The sequence below is a fragment of the Cucurbita moschata genome, unplaced genomic scaffold, assembly GCF_002738365.1.
Source record: "Cucurbita moschata cultivar Rifu unplaced genomic scaffold, Cmos_1.0 Cmo_Scf00011, whole genome shotgun sequence".
Classification (NCBI taxonomy): Eukaryota; Viridiplantae; Streptophyta; class Magnoliopsida; order Cucurbitales; family Cucurbitaceae; genus Cucurbita; species Cucurbita moschata.
Genome location: NW_019268527.1, coordinates 5,176,239 through 5,187,957, shown reverse-complemented (window position 1 = coordinate 5,187,957; position 11,719 = coordinate 5,176,239). Strand labels below are relative to the sequence as shown.

Below are 11,719 nucleotides of genomic sequence, written 5' to 3'. Positions count from 1 at the left end.
GGGGGGGGGGGGGGGGCATATAGAAAGAACATAATATATTGATTAATAATGTATTGAACCAAGAGCACAACAAAAACTCCAAGTAGAGCCTTTTGATTTCAAGTATCAGCAAAAGTCAGAGCCTTCTCTACTAAACAAAAAAGAGGTATTGTTGGATGGTGAAAATGTCAAAACGTAGAAGTGAATGCAATTACTATGTTTAAATCAATGAACTATAAAATGGCAATGAATGAAAAAATATGATGACAAAAACATTCCGTGAGTAATAGATAAACGAAGAAATGAAAATGAGAACTCCAACCACAAGGAGTGGAAGAACAATACAATTTTAAAATAAAACAAACGAAAATAAAAATTAAAAAGAAAGTTATTTAAAGCATCAGAAACTCGAATTTTGCATCATTCAAGAAGTCTTGAAGGGGAATCCGAGTAAATCGTCATATGCTAAATAATTGAAGGATAAAAAGGATTGACGATTAAAATGATGAAATTGCATCAAAAGGTACGTGTCTAAAGGTGTTAAAAAATAAGGTAAAAGAAACAACAGTTAGATTCTATTTACTATATAAACAAAAGAACTACGACAACAAATTTCAGCTATGTTGATGGTGTTCACATACAATGATAACACATAAAAAGAAAAGATGCGAACCTGGTCTGGCTGAGCAACATCCGAAAAGATAACATCCACCATACCAACCAACATTCGGTACTTGGCTGGATGTCTGGCATCTTCAATGATGGGAATAACATTTGTACGCTTCTTAGCCATGTTGACTAAATCTCTACCACTTCTGTGGGAGAATTCAACGGCATACACTATACCAGACTGCAAATCAAAGCAGCAACAATTGTTAACAACCATTTACTAAATGAAAATTACTGAAGATACTCCTTAAATAACTACTTACAGGTCCAACGACATCTGAGACATGAGATACAGTAGTCCCTGAAGCAGCACCAAGATACAGCACTCGCGCACCAGGTTTCTACAGTACATACGTTTACAAATTAAATAATGGGAAAACGAAGAGTGACACAGATAAAAGACTAGAACACCATATATGAGGTGAGAAGCACTTACAATCCATATGTCATCAACACCACCAAGAACGGCAGCAGCCAACTTAGACCTGAATGGGTTCCAAACTCTGTATTCAATTTTTGTTCCATCTTCGTTCTGGAAGGACAGTACATGTATTTCAATTAGCTATGCATACAGCTTCCAAGCAACAAGCGAAAACAGCTATATACTTATAAAAATTGCGGCTATTTGAAGTTATAACAATAGTCGACGTATAAATGATTCGAGTAACAAAAATATTAACATTCACCACTTATACGGACATTATAATACTGACTAGAAATCATCACAGAACAGTATATCGAACACTAGTCATCGAAGTTCTTGAAACTAAAAACTATTCAGGCGTAAGGCATCTAAAGGGCCATAATACTGTTAGACGTGAATCACCTGTACGGATATTCTCTTCTCATTGTACACGGATTCACCAGAGACCATGTTCTTAGTGACAAGAGCATCTTCTTTACCCTTTGCAATGAAAATACCTTCGTGTCTATGGGGTTCAACGACAACTTTGCTTCCCCCCTTCATACCACCTCCTCTTCCTCCACCGCGACCTCTTCCACCTCCACGACCGCCACCGCGGCTTGCCATACCTCTGCCTCCACCGAAGCCTCTACCTCCACCGCCACCTCTGCCTCTACCACCCCTTCCTCCATCACCCCTTCCTCTAAACCCACCACCACCACCGCGGCCTGCACATATCAAACTTATTAAAATTAAATGACTCGTGCAAGGTGAAACACACGCTACGAAATATTTATAAAAATCAAGTAAGAGATTAAAAGAACACGAAAGCTAGACAACTCCAAGAGAACAGAGTAAACTAAAGAGCTGGAGCAAACAATCGAACAACCAGTAAACGATATTTTATAGTAGCTCAGTAAGTAGTAAGAATGGAAAAGCTCATACGCGTTCAACTATCAAAACAAAACAGACCAACAATACATGAAGTTACAAACATTCTTCTCCATTGTATTCAACGGATCTTTTTCAAAATCCAAAAAACAAACAAGCAAACAGAAACAAAAAGAGTGAAACCTCTACTTGTTTCTCGTACGTACCTCGAGGAGGTCTCATTTCAGTGACCGATAGAGCGAGCGCCGAAGGATAGTTTCCACTAGGGTTTTAGAACAATAGAGCGCGGGGACGAAGTATAGGAACCTAGTTAAGGGTTTTAAATTTATAGGGGTTGCGTGCGGCGGCAATAAGAGGACCGGGTTCAGAAATAAGGTTTTGGGGGCGGTAACCTAGGGTTTCACTTTTGGCAATGTAAAGCATAATTTCTGTTTATTTTCAAAAATGCCACTGGTTCGCATTAGTTATGGGCCGAAGGCAAAAGGCCCAATAACATCGTGTTGGATAATGGACTGTCGAATGTGCTTACATCGATTCATGGACGCCCAGTTCCTGTTGGTTGTAAGGGCATCCGTAACCGATGGGCTTCGTTCCTTTTATAATAGATTTTTCTAAACCAATAAAATATATAAAAGTTTTTTTTCTTTTTCAAGTTAAATTACGATGAAGGTTGAAATTTAGTCTTATCATATTAAAAAAAATTATATATAATTATGTCTCGATAAAACCTCATGAATAATTTATAATTTTTAGAATTATAGAGATTAGATTTTAATTTTCTCTAGATTATTGGAATCAATTTTATAATTTAATACTCTGTGATTCAATTTATATATTCTAAAGTGAAAATGAATATAATTCAACCAATTTAATGTAATGAAATAAATAGTTTAACCGAAAATTTTAAAAAACATTATATCTTAAAAAATATATAAATTAAAAGAAAAAATGGAAATAAATTAGGATTTTAATTTTAATTCCCTGCCTAATGGTTTGGATAGTCTCCAGCCACCTCTTACCACCTCTTATTACATGATTATGGAAGTTTTTAATGTCCCTTTTTTATTTTATTTATAATTGTGAATGAGAATATTCTAAATTATTTCCATGATTCCTAAATAGGACATTGATTCTTAATTATTTAGGAGAATAATATATCTTCTGCAAAGGTAAAGTTTTGTTATATTCTCATTCTCATTATTAATAAATTTTTTGAAGAATGGCATATTCTCAACATCACATTAACAAAGTTTGGCGAAAAGTACAACTAAGTTAATACGAGAGCTTCAACCAGTAGGAAATACATTAATTCATTAAATATTCATCTAAGTCTCCTATAAAATATAATAAAGAGTTTGTTATGAATTTTACTTCAATTAAAATTCTATTTTATAATAATAAGTTAATTATTGATGACTTTTATATTATACACATTTTTAGGGTTAGGCTTTGATGCAATATAAAAAATTTATAAAGTAAATAAATATAAATTAAAATGTTGATTTTGTAGAGACTTACAAATTTATAAGTGTCAATATTGATAGTACGAAAAAAAGGGATATGACCCACCTCGTTACTTTAAGATTGGAGAGTATGTTGATTAAGCCATATTTGAGCCTAAAGAATACGAGTAATTGGTGGGGTGGTTCGTGATTTTCACAGTCTCCAAATTTTTATTTGAATATCTATAGAAAATAGATTCAACTGGGTTACTCTGATATTGGGGATTTCATCGAGTTAGTCTATTCGAGCTGAAGGAGGAAAGGAATTAGCTGAGCGGTTCGCAATTCTACGAGCTCAGATCGTATATTAAACTCGTAAACGCTAATTTAATTAATTATAATTCATAGGATTTATAGTCCAACACGTAAGATCTTTTTTCTCCTTTGGTGACAAGAAGTAGAGGGAAGAAACAAAAAGGGAAAAGCATGCATGCTTTGAAAGGGACACATTTGGTATTCTAAATTGAATTCAAGGCTACGATTGCCACAATTTCGTGTCCGCGTCCATTTTCCAAATTCGCGTTCGCGTCCATCCCGCGTGGGCCCCACTCCCTCCCTTTTTTTCTTTTTTCTTTTTGAATTATAAAATCTACTTTGATTTTGCTTCTTATTTAAATTACCATATTACCCTCTTGTTTATACATGACAAAATGAAAAATAGTGAATACCAACAAATAGAATAATTAACAGCATCGAATTAGACAACGAAGAGGGATGAGAAGAAGCTACTAATAAGGGTCCCACCATGACGTCAGCTTGCTTAGAAATTAAGCGAATGCCTTCCCTCGTGCATCTTGCCCAACTGTTTGCCTTCCCAGAATTGCCCTTGGCCAGAACAGGAAGCCTCCATACCTAAAAGGAGAATAACGTCATTTTGAATTAACTACATGCGACGTGTCATTAATGGCATTTTCGTGATTAAGTTATAAAAATACGGGCAGTTTTCGTAACAGCATGGTCCAGCGGCTACGTGTCCCCTATAAATGTCTGAAGCAACGTCTTTGCCAGAAGCAACGCGTTAGGATCCGATTCTCTTCTCTCAATTAATCGTTGAACGGCATTTTCTGGCCGCGGCACCAGCGATGGCCTCTCGCTACGAAGTGGAAGTGAAAATCCTGTCCGCTAAAGATCTTAAGAACATCAATTGGCGTTACGGTGGCCTGAAACCCTACGCCGTCGTTTGGATTGATCCGAAGAGTAAATCGTCGACGAAGGTCGATGCTGAAGGCGACACGTCGCCGTACTGGGACGAAACGTTAGTCATTCCATTCTCATCGCCGATTGAAGACTCTACGCTTTACATCGACGTGGTCCACGTCGTCTCCGGTGACGAAGACACCAAGCCGCTGATCGGCTCCGCCAAGCTTCACCTCTCTGAGGTCGTCGACGATGTTGGCCTCGGTGAACGCTCTCAGCGGACTCTCCAATTGAAACGGCCATCCGGCAGGCCACAAGGGAAGATCGAAGTTAAAGTAACGGTTCGAGAACCACGTTACCGACCCTCCGATTCTTACTACGCGCCGCCGTATGGGGTCCCACCGCCAGGTACGAACAGGGATTTTTCTGCTCCGCCACCGCCGCAGCCCTATGCTGCTCCGTACTCTGCTCCTCATGATCCTTACTATTCGACGGCCCCGCCGTCCGGATACCCCTATGGCGGGTATAATGCACCGGCGCCGTATGGCCAATCGAATTACGGGCAGCCTTCGTACGGGCAGCCGAGTTACGGGCAGCCAGCGTATGGCGATCAGGTTTACGGGCATCCAGAGGAGAAGAAGAGCAAGTACGGGATGGGGACCGGATTGGCTATCGGTGCCGCGGCCGGAGTCTTAGGTGGATTGGCCTTGGGAGAAGGCGTGGAATACTTGGAGGACAAGATCGCCGAGGACGCGGCGGAGAGGGTGGAGGATGATCTTGGGTACGGCGACGATGATTTCTAGGAGAGAAAACCGGTCGGTTACGGGTCGGGTCAAAGCATGTTTGTTTGTTGGAATTTCGGGTATGCTTGTTTGGGGCCCAATGGACTTATGTGCTTATGTCTACAACAGGCCACTCTTTGTTGGGCCCATTTGGGATGCGTGTTGCTCATGTAATATTGGTCCAGAATAATAATTTTCAAAATGACAAAAATATGTAATTTTCTAAAACACAGATAATTAACTTTACATGTTTAATCAATGAGACAGGCTATAGTTTTTTTAGTTAATATAAATAATTTTAAAAACATTTATTTAGAAATATTATTCATTTTTAATAATCACAGTATTATCTTTTCTGGAAAAAGCATATAATATAAAATAATGTAATACACACATATTTATATATATGTGTCACTTTTAAATGTTATAACTCAAACATGTGGTATGCTGGTTTAGGTTTTGCAATGTGGGGCCAAAAATACACTCAGCCACCCCATAAAAGGGGTCAGTTTTGAGGAAAATATCCAACAGTTCCACTCTTTTGGTGGGCCCCACGACTAGTTTTTTTTTTAATTAAAAAAAATGCTATTTTTCTTTTCCCATGTTACTTTTTATTATTTATTTTTAACTTAACACACGTGTAAACCTTGGGAAAGCCCTAACGGTGGAATAATTCTCTACTTTTGTTATTTTTTTATTATTTATGTGCTCATCCTTTTCCAGCTTTTTAGACAAAATCCATTGAGGAAATGAATGGGAATATATTCTTTTTAAAAACGAATATATTTTTTTTAATAAAATTATTCCTTTTAATTTTTCTCCTTTATTTCTACATAAATGATTAAAAATATATTTTTAAATGCTCATTAATATTCTATTTTATTTGATTGTAAAAGTAACAGAAAGGGAAGGTGAAATCATTCTTTACATATGTTAGTCTCTATCACTATAGTTATTCTTATCATTTCTTAACCAATTAGTCTATTCCGTTTATAAAGTAATTACAAGAACAACATTATGATACTAGAAAATTCGTAACACTGTTGCAAAACTAGTTTGAGTATGTCAACGCTATTACATTAGATAGACGAATACCTTAGATACATGCACAAAAAAGAGTATGGGTCGAGGCCCATTTGTGGCTAGGTTATAAATGAATTCACACGTGCACAAACCCACCTAAAAAAATTAAGATGGGTCTCGGCCCATTTATAGCTACATTACAAATGAACTCACGGTACGCACGTTTTATATGTAGAAGGTTATATACAATTCCTTGCCGACCAAACCGATTGCCCTCATCGTATGCTCTAACGACTTCATATATATAAAAAGGCCAGGGCATAGGCACTAAAATTCAAACTCAAAGGGGGTGTTTATTGATATTAAAAAGTGAAACATTTTACCTCTCAAGCAACAAGGTGCTGGAGGAAATAAAAGGAAAACACCAAAAATAATAATAATAATTAGATGAAAGTAATAAAAAAGAAGTTAAAAAGTTAGCTGTCAATCAAAAGGCAAAAAATAAAAAATAAAATAAATAAATAAATAAAAAGTAAATGAGGCCAAGGAAGAGGTTGAGATATCATCATCAGAAAGCAATAGGATAATGGCTACGGGGAACCATTCGTGCAAGCTTAATCTAGAGAGAGAGAAATAAAGGGGCAAAAAAGTCACTTTTTTTGACACCCAAATCCATAATCTGAAACCAAGTGGATCTGCGCACGTGCACAACTTGCGCGAGGAATAGGGATTATGCTTCCAATTAAATGTTACTACAAAAAATAAAAAATTATTAATTAATTCATTTCCATTAAAAAATTACTTTTACTTACTTAATAAATCGCCCTTTTACTTGCTTATATTTACGTTGCTTGCCACTCTCATTAATTTGAATTACGTCACCTCCACTACTCGTGTCATCATCACCATTATTTTTTAAATTGCTCAACATTTAAAAAATTATTTAATAAAATGTTAAAAATTATAGAAATATTTTAACGGCTATAATTGTTTTGATGAGGCATCTTAAATTAGATCGGTGGAGATCTGATGGCCCACAGAATGACAGTCACATGGGTCACGTGCCGGGGTGTAGCAATCGCATAAATGAGACCACAAGGAGCTCACGAGCATCTCACGCACCTCCTTTTGTTGTTGGAGAGAGGCATTTAAAGTCCACACTTTTGCAGTTATTTCCCTGGGGCTAATTTTGTAATTTCATCTAAATTCAAGGGCATCTCTTCAGGGGGGCTTATTATTAACTTCTAATTTCCGAGGTGGATTTTCATAAATTAATTAAATTTTATCGTATTAAAAAATACGTGGGTCAACAAATAATTATGCAAGAGTGTGCTATAAATTATGAATATTTTGAAATAATCCAAAATTTGTGAAATTACAAATATACCCTCATTCTCGAAATGAAATTCCATTGGAATTCAAGGGAGTTTTATGGCAAAACAAAGTGGAATGGGGCTTTGGAAATAATTTTTGAAATATCTTAGATTTTAAAAAAAATAAAGGTAATTTATGGAGACAGGTTAACCAGGTAACTTAAAAGTTAAAATAACTATATTTTTGTCCATATCTATGAAATGGAAGGACGATTATCTGGAAATTTACTTTCTTAAACAACAGTAAAAGTAAATTTTTATAAATTTGTGTGTTTTTTAAAAAAATGAAAATAATAGTAATTATGGAGTCATCATGGGCGTTGCCATTAATATTATAATTTAAGATTATGAATTTTTGAAGTGGGTCCCATTGGATTATCGGTTCTAAATGATTACTAAAAATTGCGGAAATCAGAGGATAAATGCCGGACGAGGCACCCAACTCGACTTTAGAGACAACCAGACTCCAGATTTTATATATTTTTTATTTTTTATTTAGGTTATTATTATTTATTATATAAATAATTGGAAATATATAAAATGAGAAAATACGATCCCTCTCTTCCTTGGCCCCGAGTTTTTCATTTCTTAGATCAAATCCGAAAGTCGTTTATGTTTCTTTTTTTTGGCTGTCAACTCTGATCTCACTGGCGAGTAATTGATTTTGCCGGGGAGTTAGCGGCGGTAGGTTGGTCAGAAAACACGGCGAACTTGTTGAAGAGTCCGGCGGTAGAGCTATCTGGATTGGCAGAAGGTGGAGATGGGAAGTATGAACAACAGCGTGGATACGGTTAATGCTGCTGCTACTGCGATCATCTCCGCTGAGGCTCGTGTTCAGCCTCCGACGCCTCCGGTAGGTGGTTTTTTACTTTATTATGTTGTCTGATTTTACTTTGAAACTGAGAATAGTGCGATAATTTGATTGAGGATTAAGTCTTTGATCTCGGTGTTGGTTTGCTATTTTGTGTTCGGATGGGGAAAATCTCATAAAAGTTGATGACCTGATTGATTTTCTCTGATTTGAGAAAACCGTGTTGGTTACGCTTTTCTTTATTTCTTGATTCGAAGATTTTGATTTGGTGTTCTCTGCTTCGGTTGCTGGTTTCTATTACTGTGTTGCTTTTTTTTTTTTTTCTTTGGCTGAAGATGTTGGAGGTTAAATTCCCGAAAATTTGTTGCTTAATTAGTCTGACTGCTGAAAGTTGAGGATAAAGCAACTTGAAAAGTTACTTTTAATTTGTTTCGAAACAGAAAGGAATGAGAACATGAGGTTGTTCGGTAGTTAATTACAAGCCCGAAATGCTAGTTTCTGTGCAATAAATTCCTTCGGAACATTGATTCATTCGGTGTAAGATTGTCAATATCGAGGAACTTCTATCAATTTAATTAGCGATCTTATGTACTTCACTAGATTTCTTGAGTTAGTTGTTTTTTTATAGTGGATCTTGCAGCTGTATACAGTGTATCAATTAATTCGGCTCTTCTAGGCTTCAGTTTTTTCTAGTAAGGTTGAGTTTGGCCTAGGCTGAGATTTCTTTTAATGTGGACAGACAAAAATTTGCATCTGTTTAAAGGAAGATTCTAAGCTCCTGAAGGTGCGGTTATTGAGCTATCATACCGCTTCTTATCTTGGAGCAATTAACCGTCAAAATCTTTAGTTTTAAGCTTAAGAATGAAGAACACTTTTCATAGACCTCATATCATCTACCCGAATGAATGGCTGATAACTGAGACCGTCTCTTTATGCAGAGCTTTTCTGGAACCAGTTTGGTTTGTTTGGTTACCAACACAACGTGAATTATTTATCAATTTGCCCCAGAAACATAAATGTTCGGTTAATTTGATTTTTGTGGCCATTGGATGGAGTGGTTTTTTTCGCTCTCTTCCTTTCAGTCTTATGCTATGTTGCCTGACACGAGGAGGTGAGAAAGTAGTATACTGTTTTGTTAACACTCAACCGTTGATGAATATGAGCTTATACTAGTAAGATCCATAACAGCCGAAGATCTTAGATTTCTCAACAATTGTTCTTAGTACTGCTCTGTTGGTCTTTTGATTTATGTTCTTTTGTTATCTGAGTACAGAAACGAAGATGGGGTAGCTGCTGGAGTCTGTACTGGTGTTTTGGAATCGGTTCACAGAAAAACAGTAAGCGTATTAGTAATGCTGTACTTGTTCCGGAACCTGTGGTACCGGGAGCTGTTGCTGCTGCTGTTGAACACCGACCACCTTCAACCACAATGGTATTACCTTTCATTGCCCCTCCATCTTCTCCTGCATCTTTCCTCCAGTCCGAACCTCCATCACATAGTCAATCTCCGGCTGGATTACTCTCTTTAACTGCCCTTTCAGTCAATAACTACTCCCCAAATGGACCTGCATCCATTTTTGCAATAGGCCCTTATACATATGAGACCCAGTTGGTCTCACCTCCAGTTTTTTCTGCCTTCACCACTGAACCATCAACCGCTCCTTTTACTCCTCCTCCTGAGTCTGTGCAATTGACCACACCCTCCTCTCCTGAAGTGCCATTTGCTAAATTGCTGACATCTTCTCTAAGCCATACTAATAGAAGTTTTGGGACTAACCACAAGTTTGCACTATCTCATTGTGATTTCCAGCCTTATCAACCCTATCCAGGTAGCCCCGGTGCCTATCTTATATCACCTGGATCAGTAATTTCAAACTCTGGTACATCTTCTCCTTTCCCTGATAAGCACCCCATTCTTGAGTTTCGCATGGCTGATGCTCCCAAGCTCTTGGGTCTTGAACATTTTACAACTCGCAAATGGATCTCGAGAATGGGTTCTGGATCTTTAACGCCGGATGGTACTGGTTTAGGTTCTAGGTTAGGTTCGGGAACTTTGACCCCTGATGGTATGGGTATGGGTTCGAGATTGGGATCTGGATCTGTGACCCCAAATGGCATGAGACAAGATTCAAGATTGGGCTCTGGAACCTTGACGCCTGACGGTTTGGGGCATGCCTTGCAAGATGGTCTATTGTTGGACAACCAAATATCTGAGGTGGCTTCCCTTGCCAACTCAGGAAGTGGATGTCCAAATGATGTGACAAATCATAGGGTGTCATTTGAGTTAACAGGCGAAGATGTTGCACGTTGTCTTGCAATTAAGTCAATGACATCCATTAGAACCGAATCAGAGTCGTCTCCAAAGTGTCATCAAAATGAAAACAAAGAATCATCATCAAGAGAAGCTGAAACTTATGAGTTCTTTGACATCAAGACGACTTCTTCCACAGCACCCGAACAAGCTGCAGGAGAGGACAATCGATGCTACCAAAATCAACGAGCTGTAACTCTCGGTTCGTTCAAAGAGTTCAACTTCGACCGAACAAAAGGAGAAATGCAGAATACAGCCTCGGTCGGTGCAGAGTGGTGGGCGAACGAAAAGGTGGGTGTGAAGGAAGCCAGTAGTCCAGGCAACAACTGGACTTTCTTCCCAATCTTGCAATCTGGGGTCAGCTGACTTAAGATCTTTTGAATGTACATTTGAATGTAATCTTCCTTTGGAAATTGAAGTTTTAGGAAAAGAATGTTTTCCAATAGACAGCAGAAAGAAGAGGTAGTTATTAGCGATAACTGATATGGGTACTGAAGGAGCATTCTTTATCATAGTGCAACAAGTAGATGATTCATAGAAGCCTTTTATTCTTTGTTGTCTTGTAAAATAATATGAAATTTCATTCTTCCCCAACAATGAAACTTCCCTTCTTCAAAACTCTCTGGTGATTCTTAGCTTATTCCTCTGCAACTCATTGGATATTTTGGTTCATTATGTATCTTAATTTTAGAGTTCCAACACAATTTAATGCAAGTGATTTATTTAATTTCTAAACTTTAGTATTTAGTCTAAACACCATGCAAATTCTCCTACTAATCTCTAGACCGCGACATCCTCGAATCAATTTGGAACAACCCTAAAGTCTTGTAGATATATA

General features: G+C 37.4%; 3 protein-coding genes and 1 non-coding gene across 4 annotated transcripts in view; 2 read left to right on the top strand and 2 right to left on the bottom strand.

The window, feature by feature from the left end:
- Positions 1-2,300, bottom strand: part of LOC111449984 (probable mediator of RNA polymerase II transcription subunit 36b) — a 3,223-nt gene extending 923 nt beyond the window's left edge. Inside the window, exons 1-5 of the mRNA XM_023090107.1 lie at positions 2,149-2,300; positions 1,475-1,779; positions 1,085-1,180; positions 912-989; positions 653-829 (exon numbers count right to left, since the gene is read on the bottom strand). Coding sequence (XP_022945875.1) covers positions 653-829; positions 912-989; positions 1,085-1,180; positions 1,475-1,779; positions 2,149-2,164 — 672 coding nt within the window. The 5' untranslated portion in view covers positions 2,165-2,300. The remainder of the gene's footprint in view (positions 1-652; positions 830-911; positions 990-1,084; positions 1,181-1,474; positions 1,780-2,148) is intronic.
- LOC111450066 lies at positions 376-447 on the bottom strand. The gene has a single exon (XR_002711756.1). It is a non-coding gene; the product is annotated as a small nucleolar RNA snoR60 (small nucleolar RNA).
- Positions 2,301-4,438: 2,138 nt separating the features above from the next.
- LOC111449850 (protein SRC2-like) lies at positions 4,439-5,620 on the top strand. The gene has a single exon (XM_023089932.1). The coding sequence runs from the start codon at positions 4,527-4,529 to the stop codon at positions 5,382-5,384; it is 858 nt and encodes a 285-aa protein (XP_022945700.1). The 5' UTR covers positions 4,439-4,526; the 3' UTR covers positions 5,385-5,620.
- Positions 5,621-8,288: 2,668 nt separating this feature from the next.
- On the top strand, positions 8,289-11,499 carry LOC111449981. Its single transcript, XM_023090102.1, has 2 exons — positions 8,289-8,612; positions 9,844-11,499. The coding sequence occupies exons 1-2, from the start codon at positions 8,520-8,522 to the stop codon at positions 11,245-11,247; spliced, it is 1,497 nt and encodes a 498-aa protein (XP_022945870.1). The 5' UTR covers positions 8,289-8,519; the 3' UTR covers positions 11,248-11,499.
- Positions 11,500-11,719: the final 220 nt, after the last annotated feature.